Here is a 23,855-nt window from a genome sequence, read left to right on the forward strand (position 1 = left end):
TGTAAATTTATTTTACCTATGGAATAAATCATCTTTGACTTTGACTTCGACTTAAAGCCATGTAAATTCCTTGTGATTCTCACTAACACCATTTTAATGTTACCTGCTTTGGTTTAAAAAATACTCTTAAGCAGTATTGAATTTCGTACATCTTCAAAAAGTTAACATTTAAAGACCAAAAATGTGTTAAGGAGCTCTAATTCATTTACATCACTCTTAGAATACAGTAAATTGACGGCATTAGTCGCACCTTCATACAAATTAACTTCAAAGTTACAGTAGTCTTTGGGTTAAAATCTGACAATAAAATTGTCGTAATACACATAATCGTCATTAGGAGTAGGCCTATTTCAAATCCGAGTTTATTGTTAAGAAGTCCTAAATTTGGCACAAAAATCTCGAACCGTTTCAGAGTTATGATTACTTTTGTTTTGGTTTCAGTGAAAAGTTGAGTTTTTGAGTGTTACAGCATCATCGCTTTCCAGAGACGATATTATTATATTATCTATATCAAAATAGCTATCTTAATCGTTATATGCGGTGAAGTATGTTTTATATAAATACATCTTTATAGCAAATGGGCGTTGAATCCTGTCCCTGCAACAGTCAATAAAAAAATTAACAGCAAATAAAAAAGAATTCGTAATGTATAATAGGTTTCGCAATTATTCCCATTTTTTTAAAATACCCAACTAGCTCACAAGCTCTAATAACAAGCCCTACAATAGCCGGTTAGAAGTTGTTAATAACGGCTTATGCTGCATTAACAAGTTCTACAGTAGATGTATAAGCGGCTATAGCATCGCTATACCCCCAAAATGGGCACAGATTTATAGGCTTTGGGTCCTACAATGGCCGTAAATGTGTGTTAGTACAAATATACAAAGGCGAGAGAAAGAGGAAGCGTGTTCTCGCGCGCTCGATTCTAAGTAATACAAAGATGCTATGCAAGCGGTTAATGTGCGCCTAAGTACTACAAACGTACTATGAGAGCGGTCAATGTGCGCCTAAGCAATACAAAGGGGCTATGCGAGCGGTAATGTGCGCCTAAGTATCTAAAATAAGTTCTTGTAGCGCGACTATAGCGCTCGCATCGTATTTAGACGCGACTGTATTTCTAAATTAGAGTTTACGGCGCTATACTAGATATACAGCAGCGATATTGTGGAGAAATAAACAAAACACATTTTATTGCTCATAAAGACCGTGACCTTGCTGACTGGAAAGTGATGGAGGATACGATTGCAAATAAAAAATGACAACAGTTTAATAAAATAAGTTTTCCGTTTGATACAAGCCAAATAAAAGTGCGAGTACCAGTTCATTGTAAATATATATATTCAAGCTAAAACTTTACGCGCCTTCTACATGTGCAGTTTCTTGTGTAAAAAGTACATTTATTTTGTTTACATATTACATAAGAATTTAGTTTAAATAAGATATTTTAGTAAGAAGTTTCTTTAAGGTCATGGGTAAGAAAGAGCGAAGTGGATTCGGTTTTTATACATACTTAAGATATTAAGAAATATATAAATAACCTAAAAAAATGATTTTATTAAAAACTGTTATGGCGCCTCTGTTACTACAGCCTTCAGAGTTTACTAACACCGTTCTACCGATTTAACCGCTGTTACAATTGTGGTATTGACGTGGTATTGTAAGTTTTTAGAAGTAATAAGTTACTGTAGAAAACTCAAATATATGGCCTAAGGACTACTTTAGAAATATATTTCTCTGCTGTAGATATAGCGTTCCAAAAGCTGTAGTAAAATCTATTTAACAGTTTCAGGCGTTAGAAACATACTATATACCACCTACAGCGTTTTAAACGAAGCTAATAACTCCATTCAAACACTTCTAACTTCAAAAGCCCTCTACAAGACTTCAAAGTGCAATAAGAGCTTTAGAAATATACAGTATACCACCTAAAGAGTTTTAAAGACAGCTAATAACTCCATTCAGACACTTCTGACTTCAAAAACCCTCTACAAGACCTCAAGGTGTTATAAAAGCTTTAAAAATATGCGATATACAACCTAAGCGTTTTAAAGGAAGCTAACAACTGCATTCAAACACTTCTAACCTCAAAAGCCCTCTACAAGCCCTCAAGGGTTATAAAAGCTTTAGAAATATACGATATACCACCTAAAGCGTTTTAAAGGAAGCTAATAACTCCGTTTAAATACTTCTAACCTCAAAAGCCCTCTACAAGACCTCAAGGTGCTATAAAAGCTTTAGAAATATATGAATACCACCTTAAGCGTTTTAAAGGAAGCCAATAACTCCATTCAAACACTTCTAACTTCAAAAGCCCTCTACAAGACCTCACGGTGTTATAAAAGCTATTTATAACAATAGCCATATTTAGCTCTGACTAGCCTTTTTGTCTCTCTTAGGATTACATTTACCATTGTACGGCTATTGTATGACTAGCACCTGTTTAGTTACTTTTAAATACGCTACTGAAGAACTTAAGTGCCATGCTTAAACAGCTAATATACAATTTTTAGGCTGTACAGAGGTAATATAAGCAGCTTGTGTGCTTATTGTCGTCGGGGATAGTGCAAATCCGCGTATGTAGTTTTGGTAAAAAGCAAGTATCTGAACAACACCAAATTTCGCGGAGAGGGACTTCACGTTATTACTTTGTTATTTCAATGGCTACGACTTTAATTTTTGCACAGTAAGCATTAATTTATGTTATATACGGCCTGATTACAATAGATTCCCGTAAATCACGCTAATTTGGTTGCCACGACATTTGCGCGGTTTTGATTTGGCGACTAAATTACCGAAACGGAGATTCATCAAATGCTAGTTACGCGTAATTGCACTATCCTCTACGATTAGATATATTATAGGCAAAATAATATGTGGTGTAGGTTAGTTTATTAATGCATAAAGTAAGTTGTTATTTTCGCTCTGTAATCCTCAGTTAAACACCAATGCTAAAAATAAGTTTAAATATTTACCTTAATAGAAAAGCACAATGAAACATAAGGTATTAAAATAAAATAATTTACCGATATTTGAACAAGGTCTCCTTACTACGAGTGAGAACTAAATTATTCTGATGTGTTAATTAGTAGTAGTAGCTTAGTAGCTATGAGAACTAGCGTAGACCGTGTGGCAACGAGTGATTTTATAATATTGCAACAATAAAATGTCCTTCAATACAACTCGGAAATTTAACGAATCAAGCTTGGGTCAGCAGCGAAGCGCGTCCTTAAATTCGCAGTTGAACTTGGTAAAAGTAATCTATACATGATCAGCAATCCAATAACTTATTGACACACTGCTATAACTAAATTATAAATACGTTCTTACGTTCTTCTTCGTCCGTAAACACTAATGATAATTTTATGATAGCTCATCTTTGACGTATCACTTTATCACGAATGAATGTAATAAATTACGAATGAAAGTAATTTACAATTTTGATGGCAAAAGTAATTTACATAGTTTCGATTCCAATATTTCATTCCTCATTGTGCTTTGTTGCGACGTTAATAATTATTTTTTGCCAAAATAATATGTCACTTCCGTTAGTTTTGTAAGAGACGGTACGAATATAATAAAGTGTCAACACATGTCATGGTGCAAAATTTCTTTTAAAATAACAAATAGTCAAATAAAATCTTATTAACACTTTATATAAATACTGTACATTTTAATTTTACTTCTTTTGTATAATTTTTCTAAAAATATTCTAAAGATTACAATCAAGGAAATAAAACGTTGCGAAATGTAGGCTATTTCGGGTAGGAATAAACTGCCTTATTGTGGTTACCTAGCGTCTACGAGCGTAACGAATGCTACGACAACAGCGGAACTGAGAACAAGTAACTTTTAAAGTTTGGTTCTGCGGGTGATAAAAAATGGCACAAGATTTGTTTTTTATTAATTTCAACAATTAGCAATTTCGATATAAATTTCACTTAATTACAATTGTTTTAAACTACTGACTACTACCTTTGTTTGGACTTATTTGTGAGGAACTTTTATCATTATTTTGTTTTAATTCGGCTTTTTTAGTAAGGACGTATAGCAATCAAATATAAAGCGAACGCGACAAAGTCGTTTAAGAATGTTTATTTAGTTGGAAAGGTTGTTAGTGTTGTAATAGAAAAACTGATTCAATTTCGTGAATTCTTTCTGTTGTTGACGTAACCATAAAATACAATAGTAAAACAATTACATTTTTTTAAATTTTAATCGATGAATATCTCAAAAGAAGCCGCAAACTATGGTCGTTGTAATTTGAGTACAGAGCTCCGAAAACCTAAAAATACGTAGACGAAGTTATTGTTTGTTACAAAGTTACATTTTGAAACCTTCAAACTTTAAGGACTGTTGTGTTGTTATTTGTAGAATTGGGAAAGTTTAAAAAATTCAACTTACAAAAACAATAAGCAGGAAGGCATTGGGGGCATATTGTTTGTATGGAGAATACCTGTGACACGTTGTCGTTTACATTACAATGTCCTATGATTTCTGAGTGTTGGCACGTGCAAGGGCGATACGGGGGTTGACTTAGGAGGGCCGAAACGTGACTCGACCTCGATTTAGTTCGGTCCTAGTAGTCGAAGTCACGTGGACAGTTGTTTAGTTTGCACTGTTGTGCTATTCAGTTGTATACCGCAGACAATTTGCTGCAGGAACTGTTTATAAGTTTCACGAGCCTTATTAACCCTACCAGGGTTCTAATATTTTGCAACGAATTTTTAATTCTTCAAATATTCACAATCCCGTACAAAATGACTACAGGATCGCCGCCGATCCATATCTACAGGAGATGTTATGCAAGCTGCTCTAAGTTTAGTATTTCGACTTACAGCAGCAACAATATAATTCAGACACAGAAATGGGTTACTGGAGATTAAACTTCTAGGAGTTTTTTTTATGCATACCGCCAATTAGAAGCAATCACAATAATTCTGTTCGCTTCGAGAAAACAGTTGTGACATTAAACTCTGAGTTGTATTATGCAGCATGTTTGTAAACGTATACATAATAGGATACTATGATATTGATAGAAAAAAGTGTTGAAACCATGATTTTAATAAGTTTATTTCTCTCCATAAATTTCGGCTACAAAATATTTGTTAGAAAAATCACGTTTTATTTTATAAAGGACAAAATCTGCATGCGGGTGTGTGTGTGTGAGTGTGCTTAGGAAAGTGCGTTGTGTAGTTGTTTATATATATGTGGGAGAGTTTGTGTGTGAGAACTCGAGTATTTCCTGAAGTACATTTTCAGTTCAATTAAATTTCCGGTGTCTGTATAATTTAAAGTATTTACGTGGTCAAATAATTTATTTTTCAATTAAAATTGAGAGGTATTTGCAATCTTTAATTTTTCAATCATTTATTATATATTTGTTATAGAACCAACTTTAAAATACAAAAATCTTTGGGCAAAGGATGTCCTAACCGCTTGCAGTCTACAAACTTCATGTCTGCTATTTTGTTTTTTTTTTTATTTAAAATAATGGAATTGTCAACTCTGGTATGTTGACAGAGTACCGTACTCAAGACATAAAACTATCTGACCGTGGTTACTCCCGTTTTCAGTTTTGCTGTCTCAAACTATGTAGGTTTAAATAGACTCACCTTAAGAAGCATCCTCTGGGATCGTTCCAGTGAGCTTAGCATGAGCCCGAAGACAAAAATTTTCTCGAGATTTTCGATACAAAATTGACAGATCGCAGAAGAGATAACTTTTGTCTTCAGGCTCATACTAAGCTTGCTGCTTAAGCAGTAGTGTTTTTGTAGCTCCACCAATGTCTTGATACAATAATTCAAGATCAACTCGACTTCTCTTATATTCATAGACAAAGATTCAAACAAAATGTTTGTATGGTTTTTCGAAATAGTTACAACTAAGTAATTATTTTTCAATAGGTACAGTCAGAAGCTTTTGTAGTAATGTGTTAGCGCTTTGGTATACACAGTCTTTTCAGTCTAAATATAAACAACTGAAAACAAAATAAGGGCCACATTAATTTTATCGATTTATTAAATATTATTAAAATATTTCCAGAGATATTGACTGAAATTAATTAAAATTGTTAATTTTAGATAAAATTAAACAAAAATAGTATTTAATTTGCAATAATTTATTTAAAGAAAAACGAAATGAAATGAAAAATGAGAAATTATAGGAATAACTATTAGGAATAATATTTGAAGTTTAATACAACATGAAAGATTTTGAAAAAATAATGTTTTCAAGGTTTCTAAGCTTTTTGTTTAATATCGTGTGTGGTCTTCTCTTTTCCTCATTACCTTATTCGAGAAGGTATGCTCTCGATTAAACGCCACACGTTTTCTTCTAGAATCCTCTCCCAGCATGTTTTCAGAGCATTTATGAGATCCTGTTGTGTGTTTATGGGAATGTTACATTCTCTTACATTCTCTTTAGCTAATCCCACGAATACAGGTCCGGACTCTTGGCTCGCCACTGTAACATCTCTATTTCAGGGTTAGGTAATGTGTGCAATGCAAGTCGCGCCAAATGCGGTCAAGCATTATCCTGCATTAAGATGTACCCTGGTTTGCCTGGTGCTTGCTGTGCGTATGGAATAATGTGGGGTTGTACCACATTCTCAACATAAGTTTGAGCTGACACAGTACTCTCGTTAAGAATTACGAGCTCAGTTTTGCGTCGTAGGATTATATCGCCCCAGACCGTAACACTGGGTCCGTCAAAACGGTCTGTTTCATGAATGCAGGAATCTAAAACCTGTTCTCCAGATCTTCTCCGCACTCTAATGCATCGATCGCCATTCGAAAATTTAATCTTATACTCATCAGTGAAAAGCACTGCACCCTAGTTTTGAACAGCCCAATCCAGATGCTCCCTTGCAAACCTTAAACGATTTGCACGATGTTCCGCATTTAACTGGAGGCGAACCAACCCTCTTCTTAATATCTGGTCGTTCACACGCGTGCCTGTACCTCGATGCAATGCGGTTTATGTGGTCCGTGCGGTGGATGTTCGTCATGATGTTATTATAAGCATCGTCGGTTTTTCGCATATTCTTGTCTTAACTAAACGTTTTTAATGGCACTCTGTATTTGTCTACTTAGAAATAATATAGCATGTTTCAACTTCCTCATGTAACATTTATGCATAGTCACAGCTAGCAGTGCAACGAGTATTGCATTGGTGCAATGTTTTATATCCGTTGAATGACTACGGTCAATATATTTGTAATAAATCCAATTCTTTATTGTTTATTGACCGCGATCGATAATTGATTGTAATGTCCTCGGTGTGTATAATTTGATTTAATATAGTGTTTTATGAAACTTTTACGGTACTGGTCTATATGTTTGCAAATAGAAAATGTAGATTATGTGAGATTATGTAGATAAATGGTTTCATTAATTCAATCTAAAATAATTTAGTCGCTATTTACGCTGATTGTAGTTACAACTTTCTATTCCAGCTTTCATTTATTAGTCGCGCAAGTTTTAAGCAACTCATAGCTTGGCGATTTGTTGATTGTTTCATTTGCCCTTCAATTGACTTGTTTGTAATTATTTGTATGGGGTTTAAGTCTCAAAAATGTCTAAGGTTGGTACAAGTCCGTCAAACATTTGAATGAAATTGTCGGTAGGTAGTTGCCAGGTTTACGAATTCCATAAAGCTACGTTGAATTTTATTTCATTTTTATCTGAATTCGAAAATTCTTGGAAATGTGATAGTAATTGTTTTGAAGTTATTATTAGTATATAATATATGAAAGATATTAATACATAATTGGAATTGAAATATTAATCCAGTAATATATTCAAGTGCAATTCCTACCGAGAATGTTTTCATCTCACAACATACCTACTGATAACCACTGAAACTTACTTAGTAGTTTCAAGGCCAGACACGAGCGGCCAATAGTATCGCAGTAGGAGATGTGGTAGTGGGCCGGTGGGATTACTATGATGTACCCACCCTTACAGGTACGGGGGTGTGTAGGCGCGCGGGTTACAGATCCGCGGGAGACGCACACGTGCCAATCGGTGTGCACGTTGCGGCCCGACGTGCTGACGCACGTGGCGTGGAGTGTGCGCGCCGAGCGCTAAGCCGGCTCCCTCAATCCTGCCGCGGATCGCTCCCGAGTCGGTCGCGTCCATTGTTGTGTTAACTAGATTGAAGGGTGTGCAGCAACGATTGAGTGCGTTAAAGATCGTGGCGGCGTGTGGTCGCTTTGCAGGCCCGCGCGTCGTCTGGATCGGCACGGATATATCGATATGGGCACTGACTCGGCACAAGCGGAGCCCGCGTGGTCACCGGGACCAAATAGTACACAGCATCAGGAAAGATGCTTCCTAGCACCGTCGGCCCCGGTGCCGCTACCTGCTCATCACAGATGGACGTCTCATTGTATACCTACAGGTACGATACCATAGCAATATTGCAGTCTTCACTTCACATCTCCAAAAGTTACAACTTAATATGGTTATCGCGGGTAGTAAGGTAAGAGACGCCGTATTTGAAGAACATGTGGACAGCCTACAGGTTTACCTATTCACTCATACAATCAATATTGGCAACAATAACATTGGACATAAGTCGAAAATTATGTACCAAAATATTTACAGCATCAAGCAACAGGTGTTACAGGGACCAATTCATACCTATAACATAACTTTTTATTTGAACACCTCACATGCACGCAATTACAAGCTAGACTACACTCGACTGCGCCCTATCGCAGCTAAACATAAAACGCTGATTAGCCAATGCAATCAAAAACGATAATTTGTTATTTATTTTGTTTGGTCCACTACTACTTGCCACTTGCACTGGACTGGCTGATAGTTAAATGTATGTGGCTATTTTTTAGTTCGTTACGAGTACAATGCAAAAATTAGATTTTTTTTAAAGTTTACCCATTTATTTGGGTAGGCGAGGGTTCTATCATACAGCGTCTCCATGTATTAGTATATGATTTCGACTACGCGTATCTCTGTTTACGAGAAGCGACCTCTTGAAAATTTGGCAAGTAACTTTTTAATGTGTAAATGTATACACCCCGCGGGGAGGCGTTTAGGTACTTGTAGATAAGGACATTTTGATCTGAAATGAAATTTTTGGGCACTTTTGATATCGATGAAAAATTTCAAACAACCGTAAAGTTATTTATAATATTAAGTTATGGTTAAAGTTATTACAATATGTTAAATATAGTTAAAGTCACTATTGCGACATCGACAGAAAAACTAACCGAAAGATTTATTTTGCAACCCTTAAACGGAAAGCCAAACTGATGTTTGCAGAGAACAATATTATAACTTATGTTAAAACATTAAATGATTATAAAAAGATTTAACTGGACTTTACAAGTGCGTCGAAAGTGTATTAGTTAAAATCAGGTAATATAAACAAATAACAATTCACCTAAATAAAAAGCGTATAAATTATTATGGTGATAAAATTGAACCAATATGTTACACATCTATGTAAATACAGCTCAATTTAAATTTAGATTGAAACAGAAAAACTCGAGGATAACTCAAAATGCAATTGACCGCATGTATCTGCGCTAGTAGCGCACCTTGCTACGGTCAAGGTCGCTCAGTTCAATCACGTTGCTCATACTTGGACTTGATTCACCTTTTCCATTGAATCGACATTCATATCAGCTTTGGTACAGGTACTTCTCCGATCCAAACTCAATTAAGATGTTTTCAAAGGAATTTCTTATGTCCGTATGGGCATTCTCTTTTATCAGTAATTTAATTACACGCTTTTCGGTACATCTAGTTTCTACACGGAGGATTGTTTCCACTTTGAAATCTGCACGTCGTTTTCTTGTGAGAGAGGGCAATCGATGCAAAGATAGCAGCATTGTATACGTGCTCTATACTCAATGAGCAATATTATTATAAGTTATTGTTGCTTGTGTTTGTGTGTGTATGATATCAGCGCGAATGACCACGTGTAGCGAGCGTCGACACGAGACCACGTGAAGCATTTTATCGCTTGACGTCGTTCATTAGGTTACCGTGACCATAATATCACGATCATATAGATGCAACTATTAAAATGTACAGTTTTTGTTAAAACACCTATATCGATTGTCATTTTCATTTCGATAAGATCACTTTCAGACTAACTGGTTGAGAAGCTTAATCTTCTTGTAGTAAAACTGCAATATTATTTATTCAGGCGCAAGTTATTGCATGTACAAGAAAATGAATAATAATCAAGTGAAAGATCTCGCTAAATATAAGCATTAAAGTTTTTGTACTATCATGTACTGGGTACAAAAATAATCATTCTATTCATAGAAAGGCAGACGGAAGGATGTATGCAAGATGCAATTTCAAATACAAAAACCTTATTTACAAGAGGAAGAAACCCAATTGCACAATTTCAATACATTGTATTCACAGAATATTCAATCAAGCAGACCTTACGGTCTGCTTACGCCTAAGTGCTCCTATTTTTGTCATTTTCGTATTCCCATAGAGGATAATATACAGCGACAAATCGAGCGCCGAAGTAACGCAGTATTCCGTGGTTGCACTTAGTTCACCGCTCCGTAGTCAGATGGCGTTTTTAGTAACATGGTTACTTCGTTGATCGTTTTTCATTGTTGTTGAAATAATTGAAAACTTTGATCTCAAGCTATGAATACGTATTCTGCAGTTCCGCAATTTTTAACCGTATTTTTTTATAATCGGGGTCTTTCTATTGCTTTTGCCAAAAGGTTATATTCGTATATGATTATACTCCTACATACGAGTGTATGTGCATATACACCTTAAGAAATTTCCAAAATGCTTGGTTTAAAATTCCTCTGCTATCAATATCAGTTATAGTATGTTGGTACTCATAGTATTCGGGGCTGTTAATGTGTAAGTGTAGTGACGTAAAACACAGAATGGCGTCTTCCTACCTTATTCATTAAAAAAAATTAATACCCGGTATTGAAACTAAAATTATTCAATAAATATTTGTGATTTGATTACATTCAGTGTCAACACAGAGTATATCAATACAATTTTAGAAATAAAATTGCATTTTTCACGATGGAGGTAAATTATGTTTATGGTTTCTAGTTATCGTTTTCATGGAAGCGATTTAATGCTTCGTTGTATAATTTCGATATCCAAAAAAAATGAAACTATCTTTACGGCCTCGTGTGATCTCAATACAGCTCTAAAATTCAATTTTACTGCAACAAGAGAGCATACGATATGTGTTTCATAAAAAAAATGTCGTTTTAGAAAAGTAGTAATATTTAGAACGTCGATTATTTCAGAAATATATTTTTTTTAATATTTATTATATTTATTTATTGGAAAAACAAATTCACTGTGTAAGGTTGAGGCGAATATAGGATAGTTCGAAATTTGAACTATGAAAACGGGTTTATAATCTTTTAAGGGGTTTATTTTATTACGTGGTTAAGATGGTTAAGACCAAGCGCACGTTGATGTCATCGTCTGTGGTGCCGCACACGTGCGTCTCTTCGTGACTATATTTGTTTCTTATTTCTAAGACTTCTTACTATAAACGATAGTAATACCGTACCAATCTCAATTTTAACAAAACTAATACACAATTAATACTAACACATATGCTATTTATGTCACTCAATTTATAATTTCTAAGTTTTATTGTTAATAAAATTACTTTTGTTATTTATTATATCAATACAATATATTATATATAAATATACCTAGATATATAATAGTAAGTTGTGTCCACGCACAACCAAAACTGAAGCTACCAATATAAGATATAAAATATGATGTACACACCGAAGGAAGCTATTTTCTTCACATCCTGAGCAGAGAACCTGCACAATTTTTTTTAAGTTAAAAACGTACATTTTCAAATCGAGTTCCTAGGTTTTCGCGCACATTTTCCTATATATAATATATATAAATAATAAATTTAATTACATAAACATTCATATTTTCAAAATAAAAATAAATAATTTGTAAAACAGATATAGCGTAAATTAGAATGTACTTTGGAAAATTTAAAATAAGTAGAGCTCCTTCTGAGCGTTCATCCAGGGAAGTAGTAGCACCAGTGGTAGCACCTTACTTATTTCTGCCGCCAAGCAGTAATGTGAACATTGCGGCGTTTCGGTTTGGAAGTGTAAGGGTGCTGGTGAAATTACTGGCACATGGGACTTGTCAACTTAAGTCTCAGGGTTACGAGCTTAGTGGCAGTGCCCTTAAAATTTGCGATTTAAAGCTCCGAGTGGCACCATGACTGTTATGGATAGGCCTTTCGCTTACCACCAAGGAAATGTTCCTTAACACGTCGTTTGAACGAATCAACAGAAGGGAATTGTCGAATTGATTCAGGGAGAGAATTCCATAGCCGGATAGCAGATACAGTAAACGAGTTGGAGTAATAATCGGAAGCATGAGAGAGACGTTTAGTATGTGTCAGAGGTCAGAAGAGGACGGCAGAGCGTAGAAAAGTGAAAAGTAAAACGTTCTTTAAGGTGAAGAAGCGTAAAGGGATAGAATAAATAGAGTAAAGAAGGGAAAGTTTGTGAAGATTTCTATGCCGGTAGGTGGGCAGCCATTTAAGTAGTGCGCGAAACTGGGAAACATGGTCAAATTTACGAAGTTCGAAGATAAATCTTACACACATATTTTGGAGCTATTCCAATTTATTAAGTAGGGAGACTGTCAAATCCGGACAATATACATCTGCATAATCCAGTATCGGAGATAGGATGCTCTGAGCCAGTATATTTTAGTTTTAATAGGTTCTTAAGTCTCCTAAGTGAAAAATATTCATCTTGCTAACCTCAGCAGCATGCGGCTTCCATGTAAGACACCGATCAAGAATTACCCCCAAATCACTGACTGTGTCCAAATACGGAATACGAACGCCATCGAAAATTACAGGTGGTAAGGAGTTAAGGTCAACACGAGACACGGACCAAGAACTAACTTATAATGATGCACTGTGTGAAAAATGTGCAAAAGATTATTCCATATCTTCGGAGGTTATAAAATTATACATTTCAAACAATTCAGACTAATAAACCGATCCTGTACATAAGATTTTAATATTTAGGATCTTTTTTAACAAAAAGAACACGGCCTAAGCCTAATAACAACGTGTATTACTTGCAAATGAAAAATTACTAGATTAAAAAAAAAACTATTGAAAAACTTTTTTTTTAATGCGAAATGTAAAAAACAGTTGCCTTTATTGCTAATTGGCTCTACTAAGGGTGAATCTGTATTCATACCACTAATATCACTTAAATTATCGATTTAGACCATTTCCTTTTAAAAGGCGACTGTTTCATACTACGTGAGGGGTATAAATAAGTAAATAATAATAATAACGCATACACTCAACATAGCCGCGCAGTAGGGAAACCCTGTGTCGTGGGTGCCAAGGACACACACACACAGACAACCACAAATTTGCAAAATTGCAAACGGGCTGATCTGGGGTCAGGACCTGACTGAGTAGGACCCACTGCAGGCTTGCTTGCACGGGTTATTGCGCCCTTCCCGTATAACCAAGAGGTTGATAGGGAGGATCACTATAAACAAAAACTTATGTAGAAAAGATATGGGAGCTGTTCGTTTATCTGATGTACAATTTTATTCAGGAATAGTAATTTCCTTGAAACGAATATACAGATATCTAACCTATATGGAAAACAGAGACTAAATTCAACGTAATTTTTTTTATAATACTAAGTGACATGATGAACAAGTCGTGTGGCTGGTGGAAAGCGACACGCCTGTCCCTGACAGTTGCAGTGATACTCAGAGCTTTACGTCGCAAAGATCTGAGGGGCACTCCCACTGCGCCCGTCACCCTGAGACATAAGTTGACAAGTCCCATGTGCCTTTTTTTGAAAGGTGAGGGTGTTGGTGAAATTACAGGCACATGAGACCTGTAACTTATATCTCAGGGTGACAGGCGCAGTGGCAGTGTCCCTGAGATATTTGCGATTTAATGAATGGCATTGAAACTGCTATGTACAGGCGTATCTCTTAATAACAAGCGCATGCCTTGTTCGCCTGTCACTTGGTATCATCAAAAATCTTCTCTCTCTGTATTCTACAGAACAAGTATAACTAAACACCAAATTCGAGCAGACTATACAAAAATGTAACAATCATGTCAGGAACTTTGCTGACAACAAATTTCAATTTCCCCATTTAAGAACATTACAAACAAAGACAGGAAAATTAAAGACGCATTTCCTTCATAGGTGCACTAATGAAAACTGTCACGTAAGCAATCGAGGCGACGCCGTCCGGGATGTATGTTCTTAACTATCTTCAATTGACAAGATAAATACCTATGCAATTTTGATGTCTACTTGCTATGAATCTTGTTATTGATAACACTGCATTGGTAGCCAAGGAATAACTATTACTACAGTAGCTCAGAATTGCTGGTTCAATTACCTACACTACTTACGTCTCTTTATCAAGAAACTAATTTATGCAGGTAAATTATGATCAGCGTACTCTACGCAGTATTTCGGTACTGAAAACTGCAAACAGATATAAAAACCAAGCGAAAGTTGAGCTCTGTGGTTTTGCGCTTGATGAATAACGTGTCATTAAAAACTAGTAAAATTACAAACCAATCAATGTTCACACAAACTTTGTTCTAAGCATCTATAAAATTTATATAAAAATCCAAAAAACAATCTTTAATACAAATAAATTTAGAAAATTCGTTAATTAAACAGTTTATCCACCTAAACAAAATGCTTTCACGGGGTTTTGTGTGAATTTAAATTACGTATTGAACATTGAAAGATGACAATGATAAAGACTGACAGTTTTGATGTCCAGAATAAGCCAACGACTTTTTAAACACCACAGACGCCATTTATAAAGATAGATGTTGAGATTAAACATTAAAAAATATGTTAATTTATGCCTTAAACAAACGCTCAATATAATTTTATTTTGGCTTCGACTGTTCGTACCACAGATTGTATAAGTAATAGATAACTACGTGCCACAATGAGGATCTTAAGAAGAAACTACTAATTTACGAATGAATAATAAAATTCGAGGTATGAAGTTACATGATGTTAGATTGCAAAAAGTTCCATTTATGACCATGCGTACCAGGTGTAAAGGCGACTATGTAAACACAAGCGTTGTTGTAGGCCGCACAATGGACCGATAAGACTCGCGATAAAACCAACACCAACCCTGACATTGCGTGTACTATCCACTTAGAAACGTTTTAAACATTTGACATTAATGTTTACAGAAGTATCATAAAGTACATCAAACAAAGAGCACGTAGATGAAACATGTAAAGGACTATCCACACATATCCGGGTCGTGCCCAGGACGTGAACGGGGCGTGCTAGTTTGTACGAACTGCGCGCGGGCCCGTCCCGGCCCCGGCCTATATACGGACATGTGTGAACGAGTTCAAACAAAATATACACAACGATATTTTTTTGAGCCCCTGATGGAGCACGGCCCGTCCACGTCCCGGCCCGGGCTCGGGCACGGCCCGGATATGTGTGGATAGACCTTAATGCTTCATCTACGATGACTTCTAGAGCGGATAGGTACGATAAAGGAAAGCGACGATATGTAGTGCTTTATCATACTTTGTGCTTATTTCAAAATTGAAGCTTGCTTATGTGTGAGTAGCACAAGGTTCCGTAAGGTCGTCGCTAGTAAACAATAGTTACGTAAATCGATGCGGTGCGTCCGCGCACTAACGATAGTGAAACCAACGAATATGCATCTATGTTAATGCGCGTTATAGCGCCGTGGATATTTTCTCGCAGATTTCGGCAGAGGTGAAAGTGTTCGTATTTTTGAGAAAGGAAAAGTAGCTTATTTTTTGTGGTAAGAGGCTGCGCGGGCGCGGACTGGCTGTTGCCCTCGCGTCTCTACTGTCACCTCGCCCCCCGCGCGCCACGTGGTCCCCATGAAAGTGAAACTGCGCCATTCGCTCAGCTTTTGGCTCTGTTAAAATTCCAGTGTTAATGCTTTGCTCGAATTCATTTCCAATGTATAGGTTGTTTCATAATGTAGTTCATATAAAGTGAAAACTAAATTATAAATTATAAGCCGTTCAATTAACTCACGAGATTTTTGCTTAACGCATTCACTGTAACAATTTTTAATTATTTCTAATTTAATTCCAAGAATTTTCCATTATAATAGAGACTAAAAAGGAAGAAAGTCCCAAAATACTCCATTAGACTGAAAATGTGCAGATATTCCCAGTATAATTTATTACGTATGTTTCTACGTTTATACACATTGGTAACCACGGAAGAAGGTCTGTGGTGGTAACTTATGAAAAATAATGTATAACATTTTTCCGAATATCGTTACTCTGAACACGGATCGACTATTTAAATTCTGACTGTTTTTGTATCAATTTGTAACACAGAAATACCTTCAGTAGAAGTATCGTTTGTCCGAAGAAACTATTTTTAGAATAAATATTATTTTGGCAAATTGTTTAGTTATTAATTAGTAGTAGAAGAGCTCCCTGTGAAAGAGTTCGTCCAGGAAAGTACTGCCACCTTACCTATTTCTCCCTCAAGCAGTAATGTGAACATTACTGCGATCCGGTTTAGAAAGGTAAGCGTACTGGTGAAATTACATGTATATGGAACTTGTCAACTTATGTCTCAGGGAGTCAGGCGCAGTGGCAGTACCCGTCAGATCTTTGTGATTTAAAGCTCTGAGTATCACTGCAACTGTCAGGGACAGGCGTGTCGCTTTCCACCAGCCACACGACTTGTTCATCGTGTCACTTAGTATTATAAAAAAAATACGTTGAACTTAGTTGAACGCATTGCTTCCGGGAAACTAAGCTGTGTTAATTTAATTTGTTTTCAACTGAGTATTCTAGATTTTACATTGGATGCTGTGTGGCCCGAATAAGCTTTCAGCTGTGGAACTGAGATTGCTATTTTAAATAGCATTATAGGAACCTACTTTATGCTGCTTCAAAATTAATAATGTACCTTGCTCACAAACGTGAGATATTTAAAATTATTAAATATTATTTTTTCAAAATTGAACCATTAGGTTATCAACAGTTTATTATTTTATAATACGATTAAAATTAATATTTAAACGACTGTTAATAACTTATATTTTACGATTATAGTAATGATTTTAATTTTGCAGTCTTGTGGTAGAACTTCATTTACACCTTGCAGATAGCCTCTTTATAGAGAAGAAATAATACTTTATTGGGATTTTATGAGAAATTACATTTTGTAAATCATCCAATAAATCCTAAATATACGTATATAACAACGTTAAGAAGAAGTAGCACTGACCTTGTGTGTATTTTTTTATAACATCAAGTGACGGGACGGGGTGCCGCTCACGAGCTTTAAATTGCAAAAATCTGAGGGGCACTGCTACTGCGCCCCCTCACCCTGAGATATAAGTTGACAAGTCCCATGTGCCTATAATTTCACCAGCACTCTCGAAAACCGGAACATAATAATGCTGACGTTACTGCTTGGCGGCAAAAATAAGTAAGATGACAGTACTATTTGGACGAACTCTTTCACAAGGAGGTCTACTGCTGCTAGTATGTCGTAGATATATATACACCTCTCGGACTACTAGACTACTACAGCCAGTTTTACATTTGATTTATTACCATATTTGTAAAACTACAGAGGAGGTAATTATTACATGATTTCAAGTGCGAGTAGGTACGTACACTGATAGCCTCGGGGTTATTGCTAGATCACAATTCCGTTTCTACAGAATCGCCTTTCAACTCTCTGATACGATTATTTAAATGATGGTAGTACATCACACGTAGATTAATAAAAGTTATCTTAATAAATTATCAAGTCGCTATCGTCGATGTTCTACTTTTGTATGCATCCTGCTTAAAAATGAATGAATTAATCACCGCTTACTGCACGATGAAGTTACAATAAAAACACGTATTCACAAAATTAGTATCTGAAATTAAGCTAACGTTCAACAGGTAAACTTTTCCTAAAAAGTGACTTATTCTTATATAAGGGTAAAATGAGTAGATGCAAAAGAGGTGCAAAAACAATATTTCCTAATAATAATATTAGGGGTTAAAGTATGAAATTGCCGTTTTATTGCAATAGGTTCTTTGAATTTTCATAGAATCTTCATGGTTTGAGGTTTTCGAATGAAACTTTTTTCAAATGGTTTCTGTGATTTTTTTTTTAAATTTGTAACATTTGAATATCGACTTTCAATTGTTTTTGTTATTCAATTTAGACAAGAAAGATGGATACTGCGAAAATTCGAGTGATTTTTGAATACGAGTTCCGACGCGGAACTAACGCGGCAGAAACAGCCCGCAATATCAATGCTGCGTTTGGAGAGAGATCTACTAATGAACGCACCGTGCGATTTTGGTTTAAACGCTTTCGTGATGGAAATTTCGACTTAAAGAACGAGTCACGAGGAAGACCGCCCACACAGGTGAATAACGATGAATTAAGAGAGATAGTGGAAGCCGATCCTAGTCAAACTACCCAGGAATTAGCGGCATGGTTTAACTTTACCTTACCCACAATATTGACTCACTTGCGTCAAATCAATAAAATTAAAAAATACCATCATGATTTGACTGATCTGCAGAAAGAAACGCGTGTTGAAACTTGTGTTGCCTTGTTGAACCGGTACAGAAATGAAGGAATATTGGATCGAATTGTAACATGTGATGAAAAGTGGATTCTTTATGATAACCGGAAAAGAAAAATGCAATGGCTGACCCCAGGTCAAATGCCACGACAGTGTCCTAAAGCAAAACTTACCAATAAAAAGGTAATGGTAACTGTTTGGTGGTCTCAGCATGGTGTTATTCACTATAGTTTTCTCCGATCTGGTCAAGCAATAACGGCAGATGTCTATTGTGCCGAACTCCGAACCATGTTGACAAAACTAGCAGTAAAACAGCCCCGACTCATGAATCGATCTTCACCATTATTGCTCCACGACAACGCGAGACCTCACACAGCACGAGAAACCATTTTGACCCTTCAGGAACTGCAGTTAGAAACCATTCGTCATCCTCCGTATTCACCAGACCTTGCTCCAACGGACTACCATTTTTTTCGTGATTTGGACAATTATCTACGTGACAAGAAGTTTTCTTCCCAGGAGGCAGTACAAAATGCTTTCACACAGTTTGTGCAGTTGGTTCGTTCCGTGGCTTAGTTGGTATAGCGTCTAGCACGGTATGCAAGAAGACGTCGGTTCGAATCCGACCGGATCGAAGGAATTTTTTCTGAGTGTTCGATCTTTGTATTAATAATTAAAAAAACTAACTAAAAGAAACAAATACCTCAGAAGTACGTGGAATTACATCTATTTGCCAAGTTTTATTGAAATATCCCCTAGTTCGCCACTATACAGGACTTGACACAGGAGATAATAGAGATAATAAAAATCGTTTCTCACTACTCAAAGTATATTGAGAGAGAAAAACGCCTTGAATTGGAGAATAGCAAAACCAACCATTAAAATAATTGCTCCTTAAGTAAAGTTTAGGTGCTATTTATAAAAAATAATGTTCATGCGTGATCAGCCACCCTTAGAGGTGGATGATTTTCTTCAAAATGAAATGGGACCACTATGGAGGTACCCTCTTTCCAACAAAAAAGAATCATGAAAATCTGTTCACAAATACCGGAGTTATTGCGTAACATACATAAAAAAAAGAAAAAAATACAGTCGAATTGAGAACCTCCTTCTTTTTTTGAAGTCGGTTAAAAAAACTAAACTAAATTCAGATTCGGTTAACGTGTCTACATGGTTATCGGAAAAGAACAGAGGATTATATTGAAGCTGTCTTATTTATCGAACTTGGACGACATGTGTTTTAATCGTCATATAAAGTTTTTTTGCATTTACTCGATTTGACGTCATGACATTTTATATGCATATTACAAATATATTTCATTTATTTATTTGGTATCCCAACAGATCACATATAATATTTAATACAATATGAAATCTAATATCTATCTTAATGTGTATATATACATGTATCCCAGTAACAGGGATACACAGCATTCTTGATTATGACATCAGACAGACAAAAACTAAGGAACAAGAGCAAATAAAAAAAAAAGAAATACAATCAACTTAGCACATGAGTTGCCTTGTACAAAATAAAAATTATAAACAAATGTGAATTTGGCAAAAATTCAACAGTGAAACTTTTAATGCCTACATTACCGACTCAGTTCTTGGCCATATCCGAGTGGTGCTTGTGAAAGATCATGGACATCTAGACTTCTCCAGCACAGTCACAATCTGTAGACATACTTCTTAGACCTCGTTCATTCCTACTTTATCGTCGAATTAAACAATTTTGTTGCACTGTGTATGTTTGTTATGGTTTCCATTGGTTCCATAGATACGGCCCGTATGATAACGTTGAATTTGTAAACATTTTATTATTTCAGTTATTCTTATTGATGTGAGGCATTGACGTAAATACATAAAAAATATCAATCTGATTTAAATTTATTTATACTGGACATATGATTCCGTACAAAACAGCACTAAAATCCACTTATTACATATAAGTTTATCTCATTCGAAAGTATGTCATTATTTACACAAATGTGTAAATAATTTTAAAAACGCTAATTAAAATGTTTTAAACAAAATTAAAATTAAATTAATAAATTAAAAAACAAATCTAGGATTATTCCCATCTGATCTCCGAAAACCGATCCCCGGGGATCTGTTTTATTCTATATTATTTTCTATTTCCATTGGATCCCCAAGCCAGGAGATCAAGAATAAATATTAATATTATATGCCCACCTGCTACCCTGGTACTTACAAGTTTATTTTTGGTAGGTACTGTGTTACAGTCAACAAGAAAATGTATTTGAGGGTTGTACTGTATTTTATTTAGTTTATTAGAAATGAACAACATTAACTATATTTCAACGATCAAGGTCGTTATTTTCTTAAATACTACTTAACACTGATTTTTGTTACTTGTGATTTACAATATATTAATATGAATGACCAGTCATAAAAAATAATTGATTATCTGTGATATTTATAACATTTGATCAGTTGCTCAATAAATGAATATTTAATTTCAAAACTTCTTTTTCTCTTGTCTGTACTTACCTTACAAATACAATGAGGTGGTTTGTTGGGAGTTGTAAAATATAGAGAAGATCAGTTGGGATTTAAAATTGGCGGTGAATCAGTTTAGGGGATCAGATGGGAATGACCCATATGTTCGTATAAGCATTCTCACGAATTTTAATTGTAAATAATTGTCGATATTACTTAGCATAAACAATTTATTTATAAAGATAAAAAGGCGTGGTATATAATAATAAAATAATAAATAAAATACATATAATAATTTATGTAAATATAATACAGCACATGAAATGGATAAAATTGGGTCCCCGCGCAAGGGTACCTACCTAAAAGGCTTTATATGGCTTTGTTAATATTGTTACGTAAGATTAAGGCTACCAGCCCTTGGGTCTCTCGTTGGTATATTAATTTTTTGCACATCATTTTATAGAGAGAGCACTAACCTTCAAGAATAACTAGAACAGTTATTTATTAATGTGTAGTGTTGTTGAGAAAATGTAATAATTAACGAAACAAGAAAGCGTCTTCGCCCACACACTAACGTCTTTAAAGATTAAAAAGATACGCCGATGTGAAATGGAAATCGAAATTTATAAGTCTGTTGTCGTGAGTTCCGTGGTGAAATATTTTTTTTTGCATTTAAACAATAATTTTGTAAAAACCTAATGCAATTTGATTCTAACACTATTTTTTAGAACATGTAGTACTCAATGTAAGCGACTCAGGCTTTTACGTACTTACAGAAGTAATTTTATTTAAATTCGAGTGTTTAGTAAACTTGTTAGATTGTCGTCGTTGGTACAATTGATTAAGCAGAATAAAAAAGAAAAAAGACGGCGATTCTCCAATACCTACAATTTCATGCGTGAGATATAAATCTAGAACACCTGGGCACTGCGCGGTGGCTGGCAACGCGGAGGCAAACACTATTGTTCCCGCTATCGCACGCAACCCTCCTCCCGCGCGTTGCACCTCACCCCTCGCCCAAAACACTGCAACCCGCGCTCGCTTATAAACACAGCTGGTCTAATGATGACTCGATATGCATATATTCATTACATATATACTTTTTAGACTCAATTAGAAAAATTACTACTACTGCAAGTACCTAGCTGCCGTGCCAGTGCTTAGTAATAGCACGCATGAACAAAACTAACAAATGCATTGTTTGTTTATATTTCGTATCTTCCTACGTCGTGTTAGGTTGCAAAAATGATCAGGTCATATTTTGCATGCTCCATTGTATATTGTATCATACTCCAACAATTATGAATATTGAAATATACACACTTTACTTTGAAATATATACACTTTTGCAAACTGTTATATAGAATTTGTTATACTTTTTCACAATTTACTTCTTCTTTTTCTTTTAAGTGTTATGGCCCCATCGAAGTAGTCGATGATTTCGCGAATGTCAAGTTGAGGTACACACGCGTTGTTACCTAAAAATTGACCGATGAATTTCGATAGAATTCACTGAGAGGAGAATCTACAAATCTAATAAAGTCAAATATTGTAGTTCTTCTTCTTCTTTTATCTGTTATGACCCCATCGAAGTAATCGATAATTTCGCCAATGTTACGTTGAGGAACACACGCGTTTTTACGTCCTTTATTTTTTTCCATCTTATAAGGTTTTTACTTAAAAAACTTAGTTTTATTTAATTTATTGTTATTGCGGAGAATTTTTTTTTAAATATTAGTTTTACGGCATCGGAATAAAGAAATTTGAATTACAGATGATATTTTAGTTTTATATCCGTGCTGCCAATTAATATTTCTTAATGCCATAGACTGTGTCGGAGTCGTAACTATAGGCTTTGCTTGTAATTTATTTAGAGGATGGAAAAAAAGAAGTAATTTATCATTTGTTGTCATCATTTGGTATGTTGGTCATAGTCAATACCGCTAAAACTATTCCCATAATGATGTTTGGCGGTTTTGGTGGGAAAAAATTATACAAATAAGCGCGGAACCTTTTGTATCGGGTGTTTTCCCTTTGTACTCTGACCGGAGAAATAAGCCATCTTATGCTAATTAGGTCTTATTTAAAAATACTTTTTAATAACTTCATAAGGCAAGTGCGTAATCTAAGTGGTTTTATATGAGTTATACACCAAATTGGCCTAATAATATTTTATCCACGTTGAAATTAAATAACTTTTTCAAATAAAATCTTAAACTTTTTAAATTGAAAATTGTAGCGCTTTTAATTTGTTTCCATTATGATTAATTTTGAAGTTGCTTTGAAATTAAACATGGAAACCATTGACTTACTAAATTCGTACATTTTTTTAACATTAAATCCAATGTGGCACTAATAAGCAGCAAAGTTTAGAGTTAACATTATGACTTGATGTAACTATACCTATAATATGGTAAATTTGCTTCAAATCGGTGAAATAGAAAAACTTATAAAAATTGGTACCACACGAAATATTAGTACACAACAGTCAATTATGGCCAAGATGCCTATTAAATATAATGGACTGAAGACTTGACGTATCGCTCTACTTAAAATTAGCAAAAGAAAAATTCACCAAGACTTGGGCTGCATGGTTTTCAATCTTTGGCTTTTCTTTAACGTAAAAATATTAACAAACATTATCAACAGAAAATGGGTTCTTTATGTTAATCACAAACGAACAACTCACCCTCGGCACAAGCCCAGACAGAATTCAAGAAAGTGACGTAACAACAGAAAATTAAGTGTATTGTGTCAGTCGCGGATTAATGTAATATAGTT

At 35.1% G+C, this 23,855-nt stretch overlaps 1 protein-coding gene across 5 annotated transcripts in view; it reads left to right on the plus strand.

The window, feature by feature from the left end:
• LOC113227791 (hepatic leukemia factor) overlaps positions 1-23,855 on the plus strand; it is a 136,332-nt gene that overhangs the window by 95,199 nt on the left and 17,278 nt on the right. The window contains exon 1 of one of the 5 annotated variants that reach the window (XM_026460867.1): positions 8,109-8,400. The exons of the other annotated variants lie outside the window; for them this stretch is intronic. Coding sequence (XP_026316652.1) covers positions 8,256-8,400 — 145 coding nt within the window. The 5' untranslated portion in view covers positions 8,109-8,255. Of the gene's footprint in view, positions 1-8,108; positions 8,401-23,855 lie in introns of those variants that run through there. 5 annotated transcript variants of the gene reach the window in all.

The sequence above is a fragment of the Hyposmocoma kahamanoa genome, unplaced genomic scaffold (genome assembly GCF_003589595.1).
Source record: "Hyposmocoma kahamanoa isolate Upper Pololo Valley unplaced genomic scaffold, ASM358959v1 100021, whole genome shotgun sequence".
Lineage (NCBI taxonomy): Eukaryota > Metazoa > Arthropoda > Insecta > Lepidoptera > Cosmopterigidae > Hyposmocoma > Hyposmocoma kahamanoa.